At 44.2% G+C, this 27,126-nt stretch overlaps 1 protein-coding gene and 1 long non-coding RNA gene across 3 annotated transcripts in view; one reads left to right on the plus strand and one right to left on the minus strand.

The window, feature by feature from the left end:
• Positions 1 to 27,126, plus strand: part of CDH13 (cadherin 13) — a 981,031-nt gene that overhangs the window by 425,566 nt on the left and 528,339 nt on the right. For both annotated transcript variants that reach the window (XM_043898157.1, XM_043898156.1), the window contains one exon: positions 16,633 to 16,749. In XM_043898157.1, the coding sequence (XP_043754092.1) occupies positions 16,633 to 16,749 (117 nt within the window). The remainder of the gene's footprint in view (positions 1 to 16,632; positions 16,750 to 27,126) is intronic.
• Positions 8,001 to 10,677, minus strand: LOC122691573. The gene is made up of 3 exons (XR_006340448.1): positions 10,509 to 10,677; positions 9,896 to 9,990; positions 8,001 to 9,665 (listed from the first exon to the last, which is right to left on the minus strand). It is a non-coding gene; the product is annotated as an uncharacterized LOC122691573 (long non-coding RNA).

A 27,126-nucleotide genomic window follows, 5' to 3' on the forward strand; every position in this document is an offset into this window, starting at 1 on the left:
CTCCAGGGGATCTTCCCAACCCAGGGATTGAACCCAGGTCTCCTGCATTGCAGGCAGATTCTTTACCAGCTGAGCCACAAGGGAAGCCCAAGAATACTGGAGTAGGTAGCCTTTCGCTTCTCCAGTGGATCCTCCCGACCCAGGAATTGAACTGGGGTCTCCTGCATTGCAAGCAGATTCTTTACTCACTGAGCTATCAGGGAAGCCTCCAAACCTTAACTGTCCTGTAAAATCAAGTTAGCATCTAACCTGCCACCATGCTCCCTTCAACTCAGGCTTAGTCACTGTTCCTGCTAACAGTCAGTCAGCATAGCCAAGTATCTCAGTTGATTGTGTTCCTCCATATAAGCTCATTTTGCCTCCTCAACTAGATTAACTCCTTGCTCACTGAATTCATATGTCATTTGAGCACTAATCAGGTGCCAAGGACTGTTCTGGTTTACCAGAGTTGGAACAGTAAATAAGAAAGGTAAAAAAGAAAATCTCTGCTTCATGGATCTTATGCACTAGTATGGGGAGGGAGAGGGTACAGATAAAAAACAATATAAATAAGTAAAATATGTGGATTCTTAGATGGTAACAGTGAGGTGGCTACATAAAGCCGAGAAGAGATAGGAAGTGTGGGAGGATACCATGCAATCTTCACTTGGAGGCAGAGAAGACTACAATCCGTGGAGATCCGGGGGCAGAGCTCTCCTGGACGAGGTGCAGCGGGTGCAAGGGCCCCAGGAGGGACTGTCTGTGGTCAAGGAACACCAGGGAGGGCCGTGCAGCAGGACTGGGGTCCGCACAGGGCAGAGCTGTAGGATACAAGGCTGGGGGCGAAGGAGGAGGGGCAGACTGGTAGGGCCTCCCAGACCACTGTAATGGACTTGCCCTTCACGTTGATATGACGTGAGAGCGACTGGTGTCCTGGTTGAAGGGGTCACTGAGGCAGGAGCCACGCCTTATAAGTGATGAACCAACATTGGAGCAGAGTTTGAAGTTGACAAAGTATCCCCACGACCTTCACAGGAGCCCTGTGTGGGCAGGATTACCCCACCCATGTCACTCCTTTGTGAGAAACAAATTCTGAATGTATATTGAAGATGGAGCTCCTAGATCAGATAAAGGATAAATGTAATACACGTAAGTTTAAGTAGAAGAGATCCTGAACACAGTCCTTTCAGTAGTTAAACATTTAGCGTGAAAAGATCGCACACACAGAAGGCCAACGTGGGGATAATAGTCCAGTCTCAAAATAAAGTGGTCTGGGTTCAAATCCTGGCCCCTCCACTCACTGGAAGTAACTTTTCTGGGCTCCAGTTTCCTGATCTGCAGCATGGGCGTGTAAGGGTACCTTCAGAGGCTGTGTGAGCATCAAGAAAAATGCTTTGTAAGACCCAGTGTCTAACCTGTAATAAGTGCTCAAAAAATGCTCTCTCTCATCTTCCAGAACTCACTGACTTTCAAAGATATTTTTCTATTTGTAAAACGCGTAAAGAATTTAATGTAGAGAAGTATTTGAAAACAAACAAAATCTCTCCCTTCCTGTGGGGCACATTTTGCAGATTATTTGGGCTGCTAACACATTTCTCTTGGTCCCATAATAGATTTCCCGGGCTCCATTATCAAATAGCTGCTGTATCTGTCAATGCTGACTTTGAAAAAGGAGCCTGATCCTTCAGTCTTTTAAGGAAGAATGAGTATTACATGGTAACTGAATATTTATAACACGCTCTCCTCTTTTTAAAGCAGTTGTTGTTTTACCATCTCAACATCAAACCACTGGGCCCAGAGAAACCTCAGATGTTGGAGAATATCAAATATGGTCTATTTTTGCTTTTTCCTGGTAGATCTGACATACCTTTGAACCTTCAAAGGCCGCAGTAATCAATGATGTGGGGAGACGCGCAACATTGCGTGCATCATTGCGAAGACGAATTTATTAATGTAAACGGCATAGTGTGGAATAGCGGTCAGGACTGAATTAAAATGTGAGAATCTGTAACCCAACAAAAACCACAGAACAAAGGGAGGAGAGAGACATGGAACAGGCTGATGAAAGACACTTTGCTGATTCGGGACTTCACTGAAGAGCGCTAGATAAAAGAGAGATTATTGCTTAAGTAGGCTAATGTAACCCTGGTGTCTTAGTTAAAATGTCTTGAACAAAAGAGGGAGAGGACTAGTGCTGAAAGTTTGGGGGAGGCCTCGATGAAAGAAAATAAATTTACAGAGGGGAAGAGAAGAGGACGATTTAGGTTAAATTTTGAGAAGAACTTCCTAAGCAAAATAATCTTGAATTTCAGCCATAAAGGATATTTTAAAAATGGTTGGACAAAGGAGGCAATTGTCATTGTGGCCAGGGCAGGAAACAGCTTTCTAATTTTAGAGTTTGCAGCCATAACATCAAGAAGTTAAGAACCGAAAACAAAGAAAATAGATAAAAACAGGAGGAACCATGGTCTCAAAAATCAGCTAAATCCAGAGAGTGAATCCTTGATTTAGATGTGTACTTCTCCGTTTTCTTAAGGATAGCCTTCAGTGTCCTTCCTCCTTACTGTATCTGAGAAGGAACGTGCTATTCCTAAGAGGAGGGTTGGTGACACCCCTGCTGTCGAGAAGTTTGCTTTGGGGCCGTCTTTCTGAAACTATTAGGTGTTGTTTCAGGGGCTCCAAAGAGCTGCAGTACCATAGTCCTTTTTGTCTCAATGCAGAAGAGAATTCAGTGAGAGGCAGAGTGATAGATAAGAAGTGATTTAATAGGATGCTTACGAGGCTTACAAGTGGGTGGGTAAGAAATACTGTGCTGTGCCCCAAGAACTTACTGGGCAGCAGCTCTATAATCAACAAAAACGTGGGAAGGGGGAGAACGGCTTTGTCTTTCTTGAAGACACCTTTCTTAAAGGTCACGTTTCCATCATCAGCTCCTCCTCCAGGTTGGGCAGGAGTGTTTTCTTGTCCCTACATGGTCAAGCTGGGTCCACAGATTACCGTTTTTTATGTGCAGAGAGCATGTCCTGGGATCATTAACTTACTGAGCTCACTGGAGAGGATGTGGGTCTCATGCCACCATTGTTTTATTGTTTTGGAGCATGTCCTGTGCGTCTGTTGCCTGCTTTTGTTGCTAAGCAAGCCTGCTTTCTTGAGTAATCATTAACGTACAGGGGTCTCTCATATTTTTTCTACTTATAATCCCCTAGTGGGATTAACTGTTTAATCACCTACTTTCCCCCTTTACTCTGTCCCTGTCATTTTCTCTGGATCACTATAAAATTTTACCTGAGAAGCTGTTTTTAAAAAGCAAAGAAGCACTTAGTTTTATACCTGATAAAGTCATACAGCGTTCTCCTCTGTGTCCATCCTAGAACAACCCAGTGACATCCGTCATCATCCAGTCTCTCCTTGAGCCGGGCACCTGCGAGGTCAAGCCTCATTGCAGGGTGGCTGTGCCAGCCACAGCCAGCGCTGCCTTCTGCCAGCTAATGAGGCAATTCGGCTGTCGGGGGCAGGGGGGTGGTGGGTGGCGGGGAGAGCGGATGTCCCTTTCAATCTAGTAGTTAAATGCATCAGGTGTTAAGTAAAAATGCAAGCTATTTCTCTGAGGTTGCCTTAAGGAGTGGAAAGCCCAAAATCTCCTTTGAAAAAAGAAGAAAAGAGATGGGCTTGCCATCTGCTATTTGATGGCATTCATTACACAAACAGAGAGTTATTAAATAACCCTTATTAAAGCTTAAAAATTGAAGCATGCATTTGTGTTCAAGTGTGACCTGGCATAAGAAAGCCAGAGTTGATAGAAGTGATCCAGAAACCACTGTGGACCCTGGACTGGAGAATGACACGCATAGTATATAATAGGCATCTGTTATGGGGCGTGTGTGTGTGTGTGTGTGTGTGTGTGTGTGTGTGTGTGTGCGCTCTCCCACAGGTAGACAAGACTAGAGGTGAGTGAAGGAAAAATAGACAGGTTAGAGGAACACAGGACAGATGAAGGCATAAAGTCACGAGAGAGGGTGTCACGTTTGGGCAAAAGCAGTATGGTTTTGGATAGGAGCGATAGGAGTTGCAGCCAGAGAGGTGTGTTGGAACCTTATGGGGATGCCCAGCCTTGACAGGGTCAGATCTGTTTCCAGTGGTGACTGGAGGTTGGCAACAAGTCAGAGGTCCTTTAAAGTTTTCATAAATTTTGATTTAGTACTCCCAGTCTTTCTAGTACATTCAAAGGAATCCTTCTTAGAGAAAAACAAACAAGTAAGCAAAGGAAACTTTACATACAGTGATATTTTATTTGCATTTTAATAACAGAGTTGGAAGAATCTAAATCTATGGGCATATCGGTCACCAGGGGAATGGTTAAATATGGGCTGATGCATCCACATGATGTACTGTGCAGCCGACAAATGATGTTTATAGAATTTGCTACATGGGAGGGAAGAAAGCTTGTTATTTATCATTCGGTTCAAAAAGCAAGATACAAAATTGTCCAGACCAATTTCAACTTGAGCAAAAAGTATATTAAAATTAGGAAGGAAGTATTCATTTACTCACAAGCCTGTATCAGACAGACAGAAATACTGTTCTGCATAGTATATATTCAGAATAGTATTTCTGTTTGTCTGATACAGGCTTATGAGTAAGTGAATTGTTTTTTTTTTTCTGATTATAAATAGAAAAGCTTCATTGTAGAAACTTTGGAATATATACAAATATATTAAAAATGCTAGTTGTTCTCATTCTTGCCTCAGTGTCTGCTCCCAGGGAGCCCAGACTGAGTGTTGAGGTCCTGGTTGCTGTGAATCTACTCTCCAGTGGGCTTCTGTATAAGAGGGAAGGGTGGGTCATGAAGAACCTGCAGGTGGGCTACAGTAGAGCAGGTGAAACGTGATGGTCAAGGTTCAGGGAAGGTGGTCCCTGAGAAGGAAGGGATAGCGTCCAGGGAAAGTCCCCCTGGTGGAATCTGTAGGAGTCGGCAACCACTCGGGAGTGCAGTGTGATGGAAACAAGTAAACCGTCCACAGGACCAAGCCTCTAGCCCTTCAGCAGCTGAGAAGAGGGAGACAGGAAACCTTGCGGGTTTGGGCAGGAGTGGGTGGAAGACCAGCACTCAATTTGGCTTAAGACAGGTTGAGTCTGAGGTGCCCGCAGGCTAGTCACATAGCGTCAACTGTGAAACTTCCACCCAAAAAGCACACGACAAACACCCGATACGCATGCACTGAACTGAAAGCCCTGTTTTTCCACGTGTGGGTTTTCTAACAGGCACTTTCTTTGAAGGCCAGTCACACATTTATGAGCTCATGCTGACCAGAACGCATGGGATCTGGACTACGTGCTCATGCATCTAGACTACATACTCAGATGCATACAGCTGTTGAGGCTGGACTACATATGTGTATTACAAAAATAAGCCCATCTGTAACACTCTGCAAGATGCCTCCAGGTGTTCAGAAGTAGCTCTTTAACATGAATATTTTATCAATGCCAGAGCAGATAGAGGAAAATTGTATCCATTATAATCCCATCACCGTCACATATGGTTGAATGGACCTCTGTCTAAAGAATCTAAATATGTTTAAAACATTTTTCACCTCCAGTGAAACCAGCAAGTCCTGATTTGTGTTGTTTCTGCTTCTGCTAGATTCATGAAATATTTCGGAGGCAATTTCGTCTTGGAAGCATGATTTGGCAAATTTTCATCCCAAGCGTTTTCTTTTGTTTACTATTATTATTATTTTGTTTAACTAGTGGTTCTATCATGGGGAAATTGGTGCTTTAGAGTAAGTGATAGAATATGTCTGTGGGGGGAGTTGTTTTACTTGTGTTTTACTTCTAAGTTCAACTTTTCAAAGAAGAATAACAACTAGCAGAAAGGAAAGTTTATTTTTAAAAGTGGGGTCTGTAGGGGTGACCCCTCAGCTTTGACAGAGCAAGGTCAGGGGCATGATCAGATCCCAGAATTTTGCTTAAAACCACTCAGGGTCTTCTCCTGGCCCTCAGGATTCAGAACAGTCCTGTGTAGGTGGAAGGGGTCTTGCCTGTCCTCTCCTTCCAGCCTTTTCTTAAGCTGCACTCTCCCTGTTCCCACCCTTCTGATCCCTGGCCACGTTCTGCCCCTGTGCCCTTTCGCCTGCTGTCCCCCTGGCCTGGAACTCTCTCTCTTCCTTGTTTCCCTGGAGGTTCGAACCTCACTTGGCCTTCAGGTCTCAGCTTAACTCATTTCTTCCGGAAAGCGATAGTCTTATACTGGGTGGTCCTAAGGGTGAATGTTCTAAAAAGATTCCATAGATTCACTTAATGCCCAAAACACAGAACACCCTAGGATGAAAGAATCCAAACAGAGTGTGGCCATTGTCTTGCTATAGAAGCTGTGTCTCTGTGGAGGAAGAGGTCAGTGTGGAATCATAGACATCGTATGCATGCATTTGTCGGACACAACTGTGCAGCAAATACTCTGAACAAGGCACTACGCTGAGCCCATTCCCTGGATTATCCTAATTCTTACAGTAGCCCTATATTAATTTAATAATTCTTTTATTTAATAAATACTTTAAAAATACTTTTTGGACTCCTCCTCTATGCCCGGCCTTGTGCTGGGAACCAGGTGCCACAGCAGCAAACGAGAAAGCTGTGTTGCCTGACCCCATGGTTGGTCTGCGCAGAAGCAGACGGTGATAAACCCTGAATGGTTGTGTGATCGGTCAGAACGCTGAGCAGTGGGCTCTGGAGATAGAGGGCAGGCTTCCAGGAACCCCTGCAGCAGAAGAGACTGAAGAAGCCTGGAAGGGGTGCTCGAGCTGATGGGTGGATGAAAGGGAAGGGCCATCCAGGCAGGAGACAGGAGAGATGACGAGGGGCAACATTAGGGAAAAGCCCTGAAGTAGGCATTTGCACCCGAGGATGCTGAGGCAGCCAGAGTGGCAGAAGCAGAGCCAGGAGGACACCAAGGGCCCCTAAAGCTGGAGGTATCACTGGGAGCCAAACCTGCGGGCCCTCCTGGCCCCCCTAACACTAGTGCCTTCATCTTTTCACAAAGGGAAGCAAACAGTGGCATCAGTGAGAGGAAGGAGGACTTTCTGAAAGATCTATTGACTGCTGGACAGAGAACTTCTGGAGTCACCACTCTAATTGCAAACTCCTCTGGCAAAACCTTCTTTTCCTCTATTGATTGCTTTGAACCAAAGCTATTTCTTTTCTACCCTAAGAATACTTAACAGAAATGACTGTCACATGCATCCCCACCCCACCCCCTGCCCTGCAGCGGTTGAATTTATTTTTTTTTTCCCTGTCCTTTTTTAAAATTATTATTTTATTTTTTATTAATTTATTTATTTTAATTGAAGGCTAATTACTTTACAATATTGTAGTGGGTTTTGCCATACATTGACATGAATCAGCCATGGTTGTACGTGTCCCCCATCCTAAACCCCCCTCCAACCTCCCTCCCCATCCCATCCCTCTGGGTCATCCCAGTGCACTGGCCCTGAGCACCCTGCCTCATGCATCGAACATTGACTGGCGATCTGTTTCACACATGATAATATACATGTCACATGCATTTTTCTTGGAGCTTCCCTGGTAGCTCAGCTGGTAAAGAATCTGCCTGCAATGCAGGAGACCCCAGGTTGATTCCTGGGTTGGGAAGATCTGCTGGAAAAGGGAATGGCTACCCACTCCAGTATTCTGGCCTGGAGAACTCCATGGACAGAGGAGCATGTTTATTGGGAACTTATTACTTCCTTGGTGCTAATCATTCAGCTGCTCTGCCGTAGACTTCACATTGTGAGGTTTCTTGTTTGGGGATCAGCCATCCTCAAAGTCCCTGATAGTGACACTACTGGAAAAATTGTTTCTGATATCACTGGTGGTCACTTCTAGAAAAGCAGGTCTGCATCCGTTTCTCCCAGCTGTACCACCAGCAGGCCTTGACAAGTAGGTGTGGTGGCATAATTTACAATAGCAGGATGGCTTCACTCCACCCTAGGAACCCACCAGCCATCGCCTCCCCGTCCCACCCCAGCTTTAAAATTAGCTCCATAACACTTGCAAACTAATGGACAATTTCTATGTCACCACATTTTATTGTTAGCATAACTGTCCTATAAACCTGCAACAGATGACTCAGCTCAGCTGATACTTGGCCTCCAGAATATCAGGGAAAGAGATACCTGGAAACGACACAAACTTAGTGTGTTAGCCCTCCAACCTCCTAAATTTCCTGCTCAAAGTTTGGTATTTGCGGTCTGTCCTTCCTTTAAGTAGGCAAACTTCAGCGCCAGGAGGTAATACAGCGACTTTAAATTTCACCCTATGTACAGAAAGCTGGCTGAATCCTGCGTTTGATTGAATATGAAATGTGAACTGAGAAACACAGAACCCTCCTCCTCTCAGCACAATGAGATCAGCCGCCAGAATGGAATAAATTGGAGATTGATTTCTGCTGCCCCATTCATTTGCAGAAATTTGCAGACAATTAAACTGTCCCCCCGCAGCACAGGTAGAGCGTGCCCCTTTTATCCTGAGGCTGATTGAGATTTGCTGCCCATCCTCTGCAAAGGTTAGGGTTGTGATTCTCCAGTTCTGATTGAGTAAGGAACTCTCTCCAGGCACAGCCCTGGGGAGCTGAGTAACATCCTGCTCGGACCAGGCAGGCTCTGGGGTCACAGAGGCCAGGCCTGGGTTCCTGTCTCTCACTCAAGCCCTCAGAGACTTTAGAGTCTCTTGTGTCTTTGAACCTCAGGAAAATAGGCATGGTGCTTCTACCTGCACGTTGTTAATGGATTGAATTAGGTAATGTCACAGTGTGCCAAGGACAGTGCTGGCACATGGCAGCTATTCACTCAGTGGTAGTGTTTCCTTTGGCAGACTCACGGAGTTTGCCAAGATGCCAAGCATATCTTAGGATTAGAAAGAAAGAAACAGGTGGTGACCTTCAGACTTGTGTCCAAAACCCAAGCTTCAAACTCTTCAAAAGAATCATCCTCAGGACCCTTCAACCAGACACAGAATTCAGACCCAAAGCATGAAAGGGTCCTCGCTGCCCCGGAAGCACATCTGACCTTCTCTTCAGGATCACAGAACTGTCCACCCTCCGGCGGTGCTGACACCCGAGTCTGCTGGTGCTGCCCCTCCTCCACCCCTGCTTCAGCCAGAGCGCTGCTTCCAGCTTCTGCAATGCTTTGCCCTGTTAAAATAGCTTCTCCTAGCACATCATTTTGCCCAAAATTTACCAAGTAGGAGAGTGAACAAAGGCAGTGGCCTGTGGCTTCTTTACAAAGTTGTTGCTCTTTTTCCCTCTCATTTATAACCTAAATGCTGAGACAGGAACTGGGAGGGTAGAGGGAAGGGGCGGGGACACATGTCTTCTCTAGCCACTTCCTGCCCCTCGGGGTGCTGGCCCGTGAAGGCCCTCTGACAGGTAGCAAGACAGACCCAAGCTGCTGTCTGGCCTGGGTTCAGTATGAAGAAAGCAGGGCCATGTCTCTCAGATGACACTGCTTTCTTGGAATGGCTCATGGAAGACGTCTCAGCCTTCAGCTGGGTGTGTGGGAGGGAGCAGTGACAGCCGAAACACCGAGCGCGGTGCCCGCAGCTCAGCGCCAGTCTGCTCCCGTCGCATCTGGAGCACCAGCCCAGTTAGTCTCCGCTCTGGACAGCTTGTCTTGATGGTGTCCTGGGCAGGTTCCCTGGGGACAAACCGTGTGACTCAGATCGGTGTGGAGAAGGTTCACTGGGGACGGTTGTCTGCATCCACACAGAGGTGAGGGCAGCGGGAGGGGCGGCGGGAGGAGATGAGCTGAGGAGTGAGGCTGCAGTTCCAGGGAGGCTCAGCCAGCCTGGGGCCAGCGGGGAGTCTGGGTGCTTGTGGGCGTGCTCCCAGCCGGAGGCCAGGGAGTGGGCTCTACATATGACTTACCAAAAACGGCGTCCCTTCCTGCTGATCTTCATAGCAGTTATGAAATGGAAATGGAGTCCATGAAAACACACCATGATTCCCTTTTATGAAATGTCCTGAGAAGGCAAATGTATTCGGCAGGAAGTAGAGTCATGGCTGCCAGCGGCTGGGGCGTAGAACAGGGGAGTGAGTGAGCATATGGGATGAGGCTGATGGAAATGTTCTAAAATTAGTTTGTGATGATTGCACAACTCTGTACACTTCCTGATAATCATTGCATTGCACCCTTATGATGGGTGACTGTACATAAATCGTACCCACATAATATTAATACATAAACACATTGTGGGGAGGAAGGAGGTAGAGGGGTTCCAGCCAGGGAGAGTTGACCCTGACTCTCCTTTCCCCAAATTAAACCTCAGATTTGCATTTTAGGGAGAATTTCAGTGCCCTGTGAAGACAGGGTTGGAAAAAGGAAGAAACTCAACAAATATTTCTTTATCCCTTAAAACCTGTTCCTCACATAGCAGCCAGCATGAAATATGTGTGTATTTTAATTGTAAGTGGGCTCATGTCATTCTTCAGCTTACATCCCTCCCACATAAACAAATAAAAACACCTTCCCATGACTCACGTTTCATGCAGAGTTAATGCCTCAGTCCTCTCAATTGTCGGCGCAGCTGGCCATCCGGGATCCGGCTTCCCTTTACCAGCTCCTTGGCCGGCCTCCCCTGCTCTCCCAGGCCATGCGGGCTGCGCCCCTGCCGCTCACAAGTGCCAGGGTCTGTTCCTGCTGCCAGCAGTCCCTGTGCCCGTGTGGCGTCTTCCCTCCTTCATCCTGCAAGGCCACCTCCCCAGCGGGCCCTTCCACTCCACTCCCCTGCACACAGTCAGCCGCCTCTCCCTGTCTGTCCCCCTGGACTGTGTTCACTGTCGGTTTCCTGCCTCCAAATTCAAGTGCATGAGGGCAGGGGACTTCTCTCTCTCCTGCGCTGCACTATCCCAGATGCCAGGAAGGAAGAGAGCCACAGAGAGTTTTTGAAGAAATGAATGAATGTAAATCTACTCTTCCTCCCCTTGTTAAATCTTCAACCTTCCTGCCTTCCTTCTTCCCTTGGCCTCCACCCTCCCCTCTGTCCCTCGACCCCTCCCGTGTCCCTCACAGTTGTGGGGACCTCTCCTTTATTTCCAAGGTGCTCTTTAGGACTGTGTGATGTGATGCCCCCAGGTAGCATGAAACTTGCTTTTAACGCACTGCCAGTTTCTCCTGAGATCGAGACGTAGGGAGGGAAGCAAATGAGATTGTAAACCCCAACACCCTACAATGGAAAGACGCGGGCCTGGATCAGCCCACGGAAGACAAGGGATGTTTATGTCAGGGTGACAATCCCCTGTAATAGAAGGTAGCATGAGCGAGCCTCCCTGAGGACACAGCCCTGCCCCTTTGACTTACGAAAGATTGGACGAGGCTGCTGTGGGCCTCCTGCCATTCCAGGCTCAAAGACCCGACAGATCATTGGTCACCGACTGCGGGGCTGTAGGGAGGGTCCCATGAGAGGCACATGGCTAATCTCTCACTTTCCTTTGCACGCCCTGTGTGTGTGTGTGTGTGTGTGTGTGTGTGTGTGAGACGCTGTCTGATGGATTCTGAATGTGTGTGAACATGTGCCCATGTGCATGAGTGTTTGTGTTTGGGGAGAGAGAACTTTGATGTCAGTGTGCATGTTCCTGTTGTTCTGGCAATCTGGAAGACTTGCCAGTCTGCAAGTGTCTCTTTAAGATCTGGCACCAGGCCACTCACAGCTGACTTACTCACACCAAAGAAGCACTGAGCGCCTCTCTCCATTTCCTCACCTGCACAGTCCAGCATGAATAAGACCATCCTTCACACTGTGTTGCTCTAGAGAGTGCAGACCACCTCCGTGTGCCGTTTCTCATTTCATTCTGATAGCCGAGAACACGGGCGCGTCTTCCTCCTTTACAGATGAGAACCCCCCTTAGCCTCTCTGAGGCTGACTGCGCTCCTGATCCACTCACTCCCCTCCTCCCTCGGGCTTGCCCTCCCCCTGGGGTCAGCTCCGCTCTGCGTCTCCATTCACGAGATGCTGTGGCTGCCTTCCTTTCACCCCACCTCTCAGTCCAGCCCCCGTCCCGGTCTCCCCTTGTACTGGCCAACTTCTTCCCGTTTCTTTCTTTTCCATCGATGCCACAATCCTTGCTTTCTCTGACACTGGACCCTGTTTAACACTGTTAAAAGGTGCTCTTCCTAAAGTCACCAGTTACCTACTCATCGTCAAACCCAGCAGCCCGCTTACAGCGTTCAGCCTACTGGAGGGGAGGTCTGCATTGTGTAACACGGCCGTGCACTCCCTCTTTTTCCAACTAGCCTTTCTGTGGCCGGTGCTGGCCTTTTAGAGACCCGCTGGATGATTGAGTCTCTCCCTTTCCCCTCTCCACATGATCTGGAGAGTGTCAGCTCCTCCTTCACATCTAGCCACTCTCGTTCGTGGGCGACTGTGACTTTTCTGGTCCTCGTTCATCCTTCCCTCCTGAATGCAACCACTGATGTTGATACAGCCTCTAGGAATCTATGTTGGATACCCTCAAAGTCAACAAGTCACCAGCACCCAGCATCTGTGCCCAGAACTGCCTTTTCCTCTTTATCCTCTGTCTTGTGCCGGCTGACATAAAAAAACAGGCACAACCTAAACGTGGAGAGGTCTGCTTTGTGTGGTGGGTATTCTTAGGGCTTCAAGCCCAGGAGGCAGCCTCTCATGTAAAGGCTGAGAAAACTGTTCGGAGGGAAGCCAAGATATAGAGGAGTCTTTGCAACAGCACCAGATAGCTAGAACAAAAGGTTGCTGTTAATAAAAGGAAAGTAGACATCTCGAGTTAAGGAATTTAGTGCTTTTCTTTGTATGAGAATATGCATAGAAATGGGCTCACTGAAATCGTTGCTTTGAAATGCACCTTGGCCGTTGGGGGCCAGTGTCCTGTGTTTTCTCACCCTGAGTTTTACTCATGCTGTTCCATCCAGGGGACTGTAATACGCTGGCTAGACCCTTTGTTTGCTGATATAGCGGGCAGTGTTCTACTCTTCACTTGGTAATGGCAACACCAGAAGACAGGGAGTTACAACAGCCTCTTCTTTACCCTAGCGTTCTCTTCTTTCCCACACTTCTGTCTTCTTCTGTAAACATCTCTTGAATTAGTCACATACTTTTAAACTTCACTGCTTCTATTTGTCTTTCCTTGAGGTTATGGCCACATCACGGTGCATTCAAAGGCTTCACACAATGGATTGACAAATACAGCACACACATGCGAGCCTAGATATGCCTATGGTATTTTGATTGTCAGTCAGATCAGATGCTATGGCTCCTCCATGGTCCCAGTCACAGAGAATCACTTGCCTTCAGAGCACATAGACAAACTCATTAGCACAGACCTGACCAAAGGTGAACATTCGTCGACAACATACAGTTAATAGATATATGCATAAATCACAAAGACAGATAGATATATCCATAAATCACAAATGCAGAGGTGAAACCACAGTCATGGACCAGTTTTATTTTGTTGTTGTTGCAGTCCCTGCCATTGTAAGGCAAATAAATTAAGAGTTGGAAGAAAAAGGATGCTCTGCGTACCACAGTGGGCTCAGAGAGTCCAGTGCATATAGAGGCTTCTTTGTAATCAGTGGGTCCCTCCCCAACCCCCTCCCTTCCAGAAGCTGTTTCCTAACCTGAGACTCAGCCTCCTGCTTCTCTTCAAAGGCACTTTAGGCCCAGGGGTTCACACCGTTATTACTACCAAGCTTCCAGGATGTGAGAGTTGAGAAGATGGACTGGCAGCTGCGGGCTTCAGTAGCGGGTGAGCTGGGAGGACACCAGATGTGGGAACCTGACCACTCTGGTCACCCAGCAGGGCAAAAGTACCACCGTCACAGGCTCACAAACAAAAATGAGTTCTTTATGGTAAACAAGGGAAGGTTTGTTGCTGACAGTGAGTATGCTTTTCATTGCTTTAGATACATTTTCACATATCGTCATAATGGAAACTTACTTTGTGCTATTATAGAGCAGAATCACTAATCCCCTATATTTGCATAGGACTTTAAATCTTTTCCAAGTGCTTTCCTAGGCTTTCTTTCATATGAACCTCAAGATTTTTTATTGTAAATAAGAGTCATATATTGCACATATTTTGCATTATTTTACATGTTTTCTGTTCTTTTCCTATTCCCTAATAAGCCAACAGAATCTTTATAGATGTTATATATCAATGTTTTATGAATACAATCCAGTTTGTTTTTCATTATCTTTCCAGTGTCCCATTCTGTCTCTCTTCCTCTGCTGTTTTCTGCATGGTTGGGTTGGATTACTTATTTATTTATTTAGTTGGTGTGTCAGTTAGGTTTTTGTTGTTTTAACCCTTCTGACTCTTTTTGCTGTCTTTTATGTATGCATGCTCCAGTTTTCTGTCTTTGCTTGAATTGAGTCTTTGATCATCTTAGAAATCAAGCAGTCTTTTATTTGGACTTATTCACTGAGGTTTTGAATGTTATTCTTCTATGTTCAGTATAGCTTATATAAATTAGAGGGCAACCTATATGGTAGATATATTTTCCTACACATGTTGCTTACATAGTCTGTCTGCTGACTAGGTGAATTGGAGCAATTTACGTAACCTCTTGGAACTTGACATTCCTCATTGGTTAAGGAGAACTAAGAGTTACTTGGGAAATTTATTACAAATATCAGTAAAGCCACATGTAAAGTGCTAGCACATGGTCCAACACATGTTTAATGGACTGTTGTTATGAGAGTAGTTTGTGGTTGTGATTGTGGAGGCAATCAAATGATGATCACAGTGGTTAGAACATGTCTTCACAACTGCCTTATCGTGACCACCTAGGAGTGTCTCCTGCGGATGGGCTCAAATTTAACCTTATCCTAAAACTGAGCATTCAAGAGGTCTCTCACTTTTGCTCTTTATAAATGTCTCACTAAACATCTTCCTGCTTTCAGTTTTTTATTTTTCCTCTTTTGAATTTAGCATTTGAATGTATTCCTAGGAGTGAAATTATAGACTGTAGATAGACTATGTAGAGTATACAGTGAGGGGATATGTACACTTGTAAGGTTCTTGATAAATAAATACTGCCTGATTACTTTCTATAAGAACATTGGTTTACACTCCAAGCATGGGGAAGGCAGTGGCACCACTCCAGTACTCTTGCCTGGAAAATCCCATGGACAGAGGAGCCTGGTAGGCTGCAGTCCATGGGGTTGCTGGGAATTGGACACGATGGAGTGACTTCACTTTCACTTTTCACTTTCATGCATTGGAGAGGAAATGTCAACCCACTCCAGTGTTCTTGCCTGGAGAATCCCAGGGACAGGGGAGCCTGGTGGGCTGCTGTCTATGGGTCGCACAGAGTCAGACACAACTGAAGCGACTTAGCAGCAGCAGCAGCATACTCCAAACAAAATCAAGAGAAAGACTTTATAGAAGCTTTCATAGCCTTTGCTGGTCTTGTTTCCTATTTGACTTTTCTTATATAGAGTTTCCTTTACAACTATTACAAATATGTGTGTGTGTATATACTTATGTGTATGTATATCACTGTCATATAATATATACATATAGATGCACACACATTTTATGGAGCATGGGTCAGTGATGGTATTTAAATGTCATTTGCCACATGATTTTCATAGGAACCTATTATCTGAAGTTTGAGGTGCTTACTTTTGGTACTAACTCAGATGCTTACTTTTAATGATAACCTTTTAACACCCGTCTAGCCTTTCACTTTCACTTTTCACTTTCATGCATTGGAGAAGGAAATAGCAACCCACTCCAGTGTTCTTGCCTGGAGAATCCCAGGGAGGGCGGAGCCTGGTGGGCTGCCGTCTATGGGGTTGCACAGAATCGGACACGACTGAAGCGGCTTAGAAGCAGCAGCAGCCTTTTCTTATCTCTCTTTCAATAAGAGGAAACTTTACACCCACCTAAGTTTCCGGTTCAAATTTTATAACATCATTGGTCTCAATGTTTATTTTTATGTTTTCCTATTTTTTATGAGAAGCCATACTAGTAGTGTATTTAAAATAATAACACAGGTTCCTTTTTTGCAGCCATTTATTTAATTTAAAAGGTGAATTACAGATAGATGAGAAATTCTCACAGTGTTGTTCCAATGATTGAAATTTGGGACATACTGTGTGGGACATGAGTTCCAGCAGTAGACCCACTAATCAAAACAAACGGCCTTTGAAAGAACATTGACTAAGATTCTTCATAATGCTGGGCACAGTTTGGACGTTGAGATTGCTCTTTATCCCTTTTCAATTGTGAATGCGAGGACCACACAGTTGACTATGAGGAGAGTCACTTTTGTATCCAGCAAGAGTTCTGTGGGTTAGTGACCAAGCAAGTAATCTCCTCACTTGGCAGGTTAAGAACGGGAATACACAGCACTGAAGGATGTATAAATCAAGACTGACATTGTGAATAGAATGATTCAGAAGATGGGATTAAATAGCTTAATGATAGTCATTGTGAATCACAATGTCAGCTTTAGTATAATTCTAATGATGTACTTGCTAACGCTAATGAGGTTTGATAGAATAAAATTAACAATGTCCAAACAGCTGTATGCTTTCACAACAAAGGAGCCATATCTCAGAGCAGACTTATACATCTTCTCCTTGGGGGATTTTAGTCAATTGATTTGTTTTTTTCTCTTTTAGGATATATTTAAATTTGCAAGAACTTCTCCTGTCCCAAGACAAAAGAGGTCCATTGTGGTATCTCCCATTTTAATTCCAGAGAATCAAAGACAACCTTTCCCGAGAGATGTTGGCAAGGTAAGTCAGACAAAGACAAATGCCAAAGCATGTTTTTATTATGAGATGAGCATACATGAGGCAAGCTGACTCTGACTGGCTTAGCAACCCCAGGAGTTGGCCTCAGTTCCTCTATGGTCAGAGGCCAAAGGGTTTTGCCAAGAAAAGAATGTCAAAAGGTCATGAAAAAGGGATTTTAAAAAAAAGTAACACCTTTGAATATCATGATTTGAAGATCAACATGGTAGATAAAGATGCAATAGTTGTGACATGAGGGTGTCATTGGTTAAGAAATAGACTCACTGCTTTTGTATACAATGTCCAGGCCATCAGCCAGATAAATCCCCTTAGTATAGCAGTATGATGATATGTGTCATTTAATTTAGATTCTAGTTTTCAAATGTGTAGGTCTAGGAACACCCTTGGGGCAGCTCTCTAAAAGCAAAATCATATCAAAGCAATTAAACCACACTAACCAGATCTAGTTATAACTATAAAGAAAGCTGAGCATAGAAAAATTGATGCTTTTGAACTGTGGTGTTGGAGAAGACTCTTGAGAGTCCCTTGGACTGCAAGGAGTTCCAACCAGTCCATCCTAAAGGAAATCAGTCCTGAATATTCATTGGAAGGACTGATGGTGAAGCTGAAACTCCAATACTTTGGCCACCTGATGCAAAGAGCTGACTCATTGGAAAAGACCCTGATGCTGGGAAAGATTGAGGCAGGAGGAGAAGGGGATGACAGAGGATGAGATGGTTGGATGGCATCACTGACTCAATGGACATGGCTTTGGGTGGACTCCGGGAGTTGGTGGTGGACAGGGAGGCCTAGCATGCTGCGGTTCATGGGGTCGCAAAGAGTGGGACACGACTGAGCGACTGAACTGAACTGAATCAGATCTAGGAAGCATCATTGAATGAATCAGAGCAACCACTTTTCCATGAAGAAATATTTACTGCTAAATAGGCAGAAATACTGATGCTGCCTGGTCAACACATTCTGTCCCCTCAGGAAAACCGACATGGAGAATCGAATTTTAACCAGTTCATATTTTTCAGGGACCTTGGAATTGGAACAGTGGTGGTTAGTCGAGTGGATGATCTGAGTGGCTGGTGCTGTTGGATTGTTTATCTATTTGTTGAATAGAAACAATATGGAGGTGGGAAAGAATGAGGTGTATCTGAGGAGCAGGTATGTCTGGTTAACTGCAATGTAGTAATCAAGGAGAAGAGTGATACAAGTTGAAGTCAGAGAAGTTGGCCTGTCTTGTGGGCCTTGGAGACTGTGGTCACGAGTCGGTTTTCATTGTGCATGCAGCCGGAAACCACTGGAAACTCTCCCAGGTGTGTGTGCGTCTGTATATTTTGCTCCCTCTGGCTGCCTTGTTTGGAATGATCTGTGGGAGCAGAATGTAGGGAGGAGTGGACACAGAGATACAGCCAAGAGGAAGGTTTCATAGTGACCTACGCAAGAGTTTGGGGTGGCTTAAGTTATTAGAAATCTATTTCTATTGTAAACTAGAAGTGTGAATAATTCAATATCCTGATAATAACCGTGCTCATGATTTAAACTACCACTGTGCCAAATATATCTTTCTTTAAGCAAAATCTTCCCAGGTTTCCAGGATATGATGCAAAGCAGAGCTGTTGTAAGTGGGCAGTGATAGGGCTGGTGAGCGCTGACCCTTTGGGCAACACAAGCCTCTATGGTGGCCTTTGTGAGATTTCCCTGAAGCCAATGGGCCAGAGTCCTCAAATCTGCAAGTTTCTGCCCCCAGATAGTTTGAGACACAAGTTTCATCCTTGTCCTGTAGGTTTTCTTCACGTATACTTAGTTCAGCCCGTGCTGTGGTGGGGTGCGAGAGAAGCCACGTTGAGCAAGCAGCCAAATGAGGCTGGTGCTGCTGGCCCATAGCTCTTGCAGGCTGAACCAGTCCTACTTCAAGAGCTGTGGACTGCAGCACAGCATCACCCGGCTGCTTGCTCGATGTGGCTTCTCTCCCATCCCACCACAGCACCATGGAACCAGAAACTCTTGGGATGGAGCCAGGAACCTGTTTTTTCTTACCTTCCAAGTGATTCAGTTATGCACACTCAAGTTTATGGAGGTCCAATCTAAAATACTTTCTCCTCCTCTGCCTACCACTACACTGTAATACTTTCAGTAGTGGAATTTCAGTTAGTTTATTATAGCATTAAATAGTTTACAAGGGTGAATTTTCACATCTCAATTGTCTGAAAACTTGGTTGTTCTGGCACAATTATTACTAACACCACGTATCCCCTTAAACCTATCCAGCTTTAGACAATAAATTTTTTGCGGTCATCCTAAAGCTTCCTTCAACCCCATACATTCATCCTCCTGAGTATATTTAGAGAATTTTCACAAGACCCTTTCTTTGAGATCAATAAATATGCAGCTAAGGACATTCTTCTGCATGGTTTCTTACTTATTACAGCCTCAAAACACTATTTGTTTTTCTAGCCAAAGACATCTCTCCTCAGCCCCTATGTTTCTGCCCACGTGGGCTTTCAACCTGGATTCTCTACAAACAACAGCTTTTCCAAGTGCTGGAGTCTAGTAACATCGTAATGGTGTGAAAGCCTCCCAAGCCTCCAGATGGCTTTTACACAATAACTGCACTGCCTTGCAAAAATTATGTATTTGTCCATGCTTCTTAGGCCTTTGAAGGAACATATTTTCCTCTCTGTGTCTGCTTGTTTTTATTCATTCCTCTTATTCTTTTCTTTATATCTTGTATCTATCCTAATCAGTTCCACCAACAGCTGATGAGCAAGGCTCTGTGGAGCTGTGGGAGGGTGTGGGAGTCTTCACAAGTACTGGGCAGACTGGGAGAAGGGAAAGGAGACAGGAGAGGCTAGGCTCTGGCCTCCACACATCACCGCTCCCATCCACCCAAACTCTGCAAATCAGGCAGCTCTTACTTTATAAATACTATATATCAGATTTTGGTGTAGAATGTGGGCATAAAGTATGAAGACAGTTGTATTACTCTGGGCTCCCTCGGACAGGAATTCAAATGCAAGTCTTTTGTGTACCAGTAACGGTAAGGACCTCCCAGGGGGCTCCGTGGTAAGAGAATCCACCTGCCAAGCAGGAAACATGGGTTTGATCCCTGGGCTGGGAAGGTCCCCTGGAGAAATAAATGGCGACCCATCCTGGTATTCTTGCCTGGGAAGTCCCATGGACAGAGGAACCTGGCGGGCTACAGTCCTTGGGGTTGCAAGAGTCAGACACGACTGAGCGACTAAACAGCAACGGCAGCAGCAATGCAGATAGGGAGTGAAGGGGTGAAGCGGGCGAGGGAGAGCAGGCAGCTGACAGCAGCCAGCTGAGAGGCCTGTTTCCCGCTGTGGTGGACTGGACTGTAGTCCCACGGAGAAAGGCTAGGAAACCACGTAAAGCACACTCTCCGGGTCATCCTGTCTGTGAGGGAGGGAGCTGGGTATCTGTCCCAACCCTATCAGTCTGGCTGAGGGCTGCTCCCAGAGGGTGACTCCCTCAGCACCTCTGCCATGCCCCGTGAAGTGTGCACAGGCAGTGGGCTGCTGAAACCTGGAGGAGAGCCTTTAGGCCTCGCGGCAGCTGGAAGTCTGCCGGTGTGCACTGAACGGCTGGGATCCAAGGTGAAGTCCAAGGGGCTGGGGCTGGGCATTGATGAATTCTGCTCCATCACTGAACTTGCCATAAACACTTCTGCTTTGCAGGCTAGGTTTTCTCTCTTGGTCTCATCCCCTGCTTCCAGCTCATTTCTCAACTTTCTTATGCCCCATGCCTTTGAAGCCACTGCACTTGCCCCTCTCCACTAATAAGTACTTGCTATGTACTAGGAGGGAAAACATCTGAAATTCAACCCAATTCATATCAACAAGGATGTATTCCACATCTACTATTCACAAGGCACTGTGCACGAGGCTGCTAATGTAATGGCAAAGGAAACAGAGTCCTTGATCTCACAGGATTAAAGATGAGTAGAAAAAAGTCATCACAAATTCTTTGTCACAGTAGAGTGTAATCACTTTTCAGCTATTGTGTTGAATTTTCATTAAAAAAAAAACCAAAAACCATGACCGTCATCCTCCAAGGTGCCAAACGAGGCTCTGAGTATGCTGTGACCTGTCCGAGATTCAGTCAGTTCAGTCACTCAGCCGTGTCCGACTCTGTGCGACCCCGTGGACTGCAGCATGTCAGGCTTCCCTGTCCATCACCAACTCCTGGAGCTTGCTCATTTGGCACCTTGAAGGATGACCTGTCCACAGTCACACACCTAATGGCAAAGGCAGGCTTTGTGCGAGCTCTTGGACAATTCACAGTCTATGCTCTTAACCGATGGCTCACGGCTACTCAGTGCAATCATATCCTTGCTGAGAATTACTTTCTTTAAAATATCATTAAAACTAACTTTAATTCCTTGCAATGTACCAGAAAATAAGATGATTAGAGGGGTGGGTCAATGGATAGATATATGACAAAGCAAGTATAGGAAAATGTTAATGGTAGACTCTAGGCGATGAGCACAGTTGATTACTGTGAACATCTTTCAACTTTCCTGTGTGTTTGGAAATGTCATACTATAGTGTTGGGAAACATTAAGTTTAACTAAATATAAATTATTACAAAAGGAACAAGAGCTGGCATATTGACACAAAAGTACTGGGTCTTACAATTCAAGAGAATGAATGGTGACCAAATATATGTCTCTTTATTTTCTTTTTTGTCATATTTTAATCACGGTCTGAATTTCTTTAAAGAAAGAAGATCCATACACTAAAGGGTAATAATGATAGTAAGGTGCTGCAGCAAATTAGCCCCTGTGGCAGATTTTTCACAGCTGGAGGCTGTGCCATGGTGTATTTACAGATAGGGTATGCAGACAGCTCTAAGTATTAGGCAAAGTTTTGAAATATGCACATTTTATCTATTTCTGCCAAATCATTAATTAGTTGATAACTTAGCTAAATTATTAAAATTTGGGGGCTTATTTTCCATCATAACTCCCAATGTTTGTGGGGGGAAAAGGGTAAAAATCCTGGTTGTGAATATACTTTCTCAAGCCTGTGAGTCCCTTCCCATTTTTGAAGTCTAGACAGCGAGGAGAATCTGAGAGTATTATGACCTGGAGAGAAATATGTAGTTCCCAACATATGCTTTTTTTCCCTCCCCCTTCAATGTGTGACTGTTTCAAAATTTGGGCCATAAATAAGTTCTCAGTTTTACCAATTTTCCCTGATAAATATTTGATTGCGTCTCTAGAGATTTTTGAGTTCTTGGGCCCGATTGATTGAGAACAGGGGACTTTAAATCTGTGAGGCAGCAAGGAGTTCTTTGGGAGACGTATTTTATTCTGTTTTATATTAATTTTGAAAGACAAGTCATTTATGAAATGCTTATTAGAGATTCTACTTTCATCACAAACCCTTTTCATCAAAACCAATGAAAGTACATTTTACTGAAAATCCTTTTTTTATATCCACTATAAATTGGTAGAATGGGCCTTTAGAAGGACATCTTTAACCCATGATGGAAGAAATATGTAATGCGACCATGTGCTCTTCATAAAGGAAATCAACATAGATCATTAGACCAAATCATGAAAACCACTCAACCAGGACCCTGCTTTGATTGTGTCATGAATGTAAGTCACACATGAGGACAATTTACAGCAGGTTCTAAATATTTCTCAGAGTTCTGGATGTGTGGTTGGTTAGCAGTGCCCCCACATCCAGGTACTCTCTTATGCCCACCTGTGCAAAAAGGTGCTAAGGAGTCTTATAGTCTTGGAATTGAATTTGTTTCACTCAATTTCATAGTCTTTGCAGCACTTAGAGAACCCATGGGTGCCAAGCTGCATCCCTAGCAGCTGGACCAGACTGCTGATAACTGGATCTGTCTTCATTGAGCCCTGCTCCAGCTCATCTTCCTACTAACATGAAGACTTAGGGTGCCTTGCTCCATCCTATGGCCTGATTTGTTTTGTATAATCACCACCCGCCTTTTAAAATCCATCATTTCACATCTCTTATTCAAGTCTAACTAATATCTCGTCTCAGAAATTTACATCTGTTTGATTTCCCCATTTTAAAACAAGTAGCAGTTTTATTCAGTAACTAAAAGTTTTTATTGATTCTTGCATCAGTTCAGTTCAGTCACTCAGTTTTGTCCAGCTCTTTGCGACCCCATGGACTGCAGCACACCAGGCTTCCCTGTCCATCACCAACTCCCGAAGCTTCCTCAAACTCAAGTCCATCAAGCCAGTGATGCCATCCAGCCATCTCATCCTCTGTTATCCCCTTCCCCTCCCACCTTCAATCTTTCCCAGCATCAGGGTCTTTTCCAATGAGTCAGTTCTTCGCATCAGGTGGCCAGAGTATTGAAGTTTCAGCTTCATCATCAGTCCTTCCAGTGAATATTCAAGACTGATTTCCTTTAGGATGGACTGGTTGGATCTCCAAGGGACTCTTGAGAGTCTTCTCCAACACCACAGTTCAAAAACATCAATTCTTCGGTGCTCAGCTTTTAGTCCAACTCTCACATCCATACATGACCACTGGAAAAACCATAGCCTTGACTAGACGGACCTTTGTTGGCAAAGTAATGTCTCTGCTTTTTAATATGCTGTCTTAGGTTGGTCATAGCTTTTCTTCCAAGGTGCAAGCATCTTTCAATTTCATGGCTGTAGTCACCATCTGCAGTGATTTTGGAGTCCAAAAAAATAAAGTTTGTCACTGTTTCCGTTGTTTCCCCATCTATTCCCATGAAGTGATGGGACCGGTTGCCATGATATTAGTTTTCTGAATGTTGAGTTTTAAGCCAACTTTTTCATTCTCCTCTTTCATTTTAATCAAGAGGCTCTTTAGTTCTTCACTTTCTGCCATAAGGGTGGTGTCATCTGCATATCTGAAGTTATTGATGTTTCTCCCGGCAATCTTGATTCCTGCTTGACTTCTTCCAGTCTGGCATTTTGTATGATATACTCTGCATATAAGTTAAATAAATTGGGTGACAATATACAGCCTTGACATACTCCTTTCCCGATGTGGAACCAGTCTGTTGTTCTATGTCCGATTCTAACTGTTGCTTCTTTACCTGTTTACAGATTTCTCAGGAGGCAGATTTCTCAGAGGTGGTAATCCCATCTCTTTAAGAATTTTCCACATTTTGTTGTGATCCACATACTCAAAGGCTGTGGTGTAGTCAATAAAGCAGACGATTTTCTGGAAATCTCTTGCTTTTTCGATGATCCAGCAGATGTTGACAATTTGATCTCTGGCTCCTCTGCCTTTTCTAAATCCAGTTTGAACATCTGGAAGTTCATGGTTCACGTACTGTTGAAGCCTGGCTTGGAGAAATTTGAGCATTACTTTGCTAGGATATGAGATGAGTGCAATTTTGTGGTAGTTTGAGCATTCTTTGGCATTGCCTTTCTTTGGGATTGGAATGAAAACTGACCTCTTCCAGCCCTGTGGCAACTGCTGAGTTTTCCATATTTGCTGGCATATTGAGTGCAGCACTTTCATAGCATCATCTTTTAGGATTTGAAATAACTCAACTGGAATTCCATCACCTCTGCTAGCTTTGTTGTATAGGAGAGAAATTTTAATATTGGCGATATAAAATGTCCAAAACCTCAGTGCTGAAAATTTCTTGGTGATATGAGCTGAAGAAGTGATTTCTACATTCAGCGACCCCAATTGTACATACTTCTTTCAGATTTCCATGACTGAACTCTTCTCACTTCCTGGGACACACCTTCTTCATCCTCACTCCTTATGGCCACCCCGTTTACACTCTGAGGCAGCACATCCAGTGGAACACTTGCTCCACTGCAGGAAGTCCCCCGTCTCCTCTGCAGCATGATGGCGTCTAACCGCAGGTGTTGAGCACTTGCAGTGTGGTTGCTGCTGCAATTGATGAACTGGATTTTTATACTTCATTAAATTTTAACATATTTATTTATTTATATATCCACTTATTGATTTATTTTGGGCTGTACCATGAGGCATGCAGGATCTTAACTCTTTGACCACGGATCAAACCTGTGCCCCCTATATCGGGAGCACAGAGTCTTAACCACTGGACTTCCAGGGAAGTTCCAAAATATAATTAATTTTATTTTGAACTTGAAAACTACTACTTGATCCAGTTATTCAAACAACTTCTCATGTGAATGCAACTTTTCAACTGTAATTTTTTTTTTTAATGAAGTATAGCAGGAGACACAAGAGACATGCATTTGATCCCTGGCTCAGAAGATCCCCTGGAGTAGGAAATGACAACCCACTCCAGTACTCTTGCCTGGAAAATTCCATGGAGAGAGGAGCCTGGTAGTCTCTAGTTCATGGGCTTGCAAAGAGTCAGACACGACTGAGCACACACGTACACACACACACATAATTGGTTTACTAATAGAATATAGTGTTAGTTTCAGGGGTATAGCAAAGTGATTCAGTTACATGTACGTATTTTTTCAGATTATTTTCCATTATAGGTGATTATAAGATATTGAATCTATCTCGTAAATTTTAATCTAGATACTGATAAAATATTTTTGTTGAGAATATGATATCTAAATTGAAATGTAAGTGTAGAATTTTAAAATAGTACACACACACACACACACACACGAAAGACTGGAACATATCTCATTAATAATCCTTATATAGATGTCATATTGCAATAAAATTATTTTGGATATATTGATAAAATTAACCTCATATTTTTTTCTTTATTTTTTTAATGTGTCTACCAGAAAATTTTAACTTATTTATATGGTTCATGTTATATTTCTGTTGTGCAGTGCTGGGCTAAAGCCTATTTTTGATACAGTCTCCTCCATGAAAGTTTGTCTTTGATCTCCTTTACACATTTGTTTATACCTCTTAGATGACACAACGCATTTTGGGCAGCAGTATAGTTTCTTTTGTATTTATTTTATCTTCACATTAACTGTAACTTACCAAGAATAGTGAATGATCTATTAACACATGGTAGGGACTCAAATATTCTTTGATTTGAATTCTAGCCAGGTCTATGGCTGGTTGACTAAGGTGTTCACTGGTTACTAATTTAAGTGATCATAGCTGGTTGGTTGTTAGAAAGGAGTTAACAGAGCATTGTATGACCAGTCTGTATGTTTCCAACAAATTTTAATTTTCCACAGTGGCAGAGAGGCTACCAGATAAATTGCTTGGCAGTCAACCATTATGTCAGGTCATATAAGCATCCTCAGCAGATTGTAATAGATTTGATGCTGATGGATTTTTGTGTGTGTGTGTGTATGTGTGTGTAGAAAGAGAAGGAGTAAAAGGGCGTAGGGGAGAGAGAGAGAGAAAGAGGGGGAAAGAGTGAGCAAAGACAGTGCCTGTATTTCTGCATCTGCTTATATATGCTATGATATTTTAAATCTAGTCAAATAAAAAACTCAAAACTGATCACAACTGAACAGAGTTAATTCTAACTTATTTTGACTAAGTCTAATAAAAGCTTATATTCACTATTAGCAAGTGTTGCCCTCTTTCTGCAAAGTTTAATTAATGGTAAAACATAATTGAGTTGTTTTGGTTGTTCGCCAAATACATATATATGCAAAAATCTCCTCCATGATATACATCCAGCAAATAAAGGCATCTTAGCCTGTAGAGGAAGCAATATTTTTAGCCCTGAGTTTATCACCCTTTCAGTTCTCAATGTGAAAGGGTCCCAGGGCTTTATTGTTATGTACATTTGGCCTCAGACTGAATTTATATTTAATTATTTGTGAACATTAAAGGATCTGGCATTTCAGCTTAAATTATCACCCTAGAGGTAGGAGAGTTGAGAAATTTTCAAATTCAACTAGAAATCTTCAACACCAAATGAGTGTCAGGATCTAAGCCAAGCATGACTATCCTTGTTGTCCAGGGCAGGCCTTATAACAACCGTTTCTTGGATGGGGAAATTGAAATTGAGAGCAATTAAGTTACTTGCTCAAGGTAACACAGGTAAAAAAGTGACAGTACTGGAATAGGACTCGTAAATGATTTCTGCACAGTGACATAAGTGAATGTTTCATTTTCATGGGTCTTTTCCATTTGCATATGCGCTCACATGCAGAAACCACGCGTGTTCTCAGAAACCAGTATTATGTCCCCATTGTACCACTGAGGAAATGGAGGCCGAGCGCCGTGCAGGACAGTCCACTTGTGGCACGGACTGAGTCGTTGTGTGAGTCGAGCTCCTACAGCCTTGCCATCTGCCGTGCACCGGAGCTCCAGATGAATTTCAAAGCAGCACATGGCATGGGGGGAGGGGGAGGCCCTTGGAGGCAGTGGACACATACAAGCCAGGGGTCAGCCAAAGATGAGAAGCATTGCTCCCCTTTCCCCATTATCCTGCAGA

The sequence above is a fragment of the Cervus elaphus genome, chromosome 4, assembly GCF_910594005.1.
Source record: "Cervus elaphus chromosome 4, mCerEla1.1, whole genome shotgun sequence".
In the NCBI taxonomy this organism is placed as follows: Eukaryota; Metazoa; Chordata; class Mammalia; order Artiodactyla; family Cervidae; genus Cervus; species Cervus elaphus.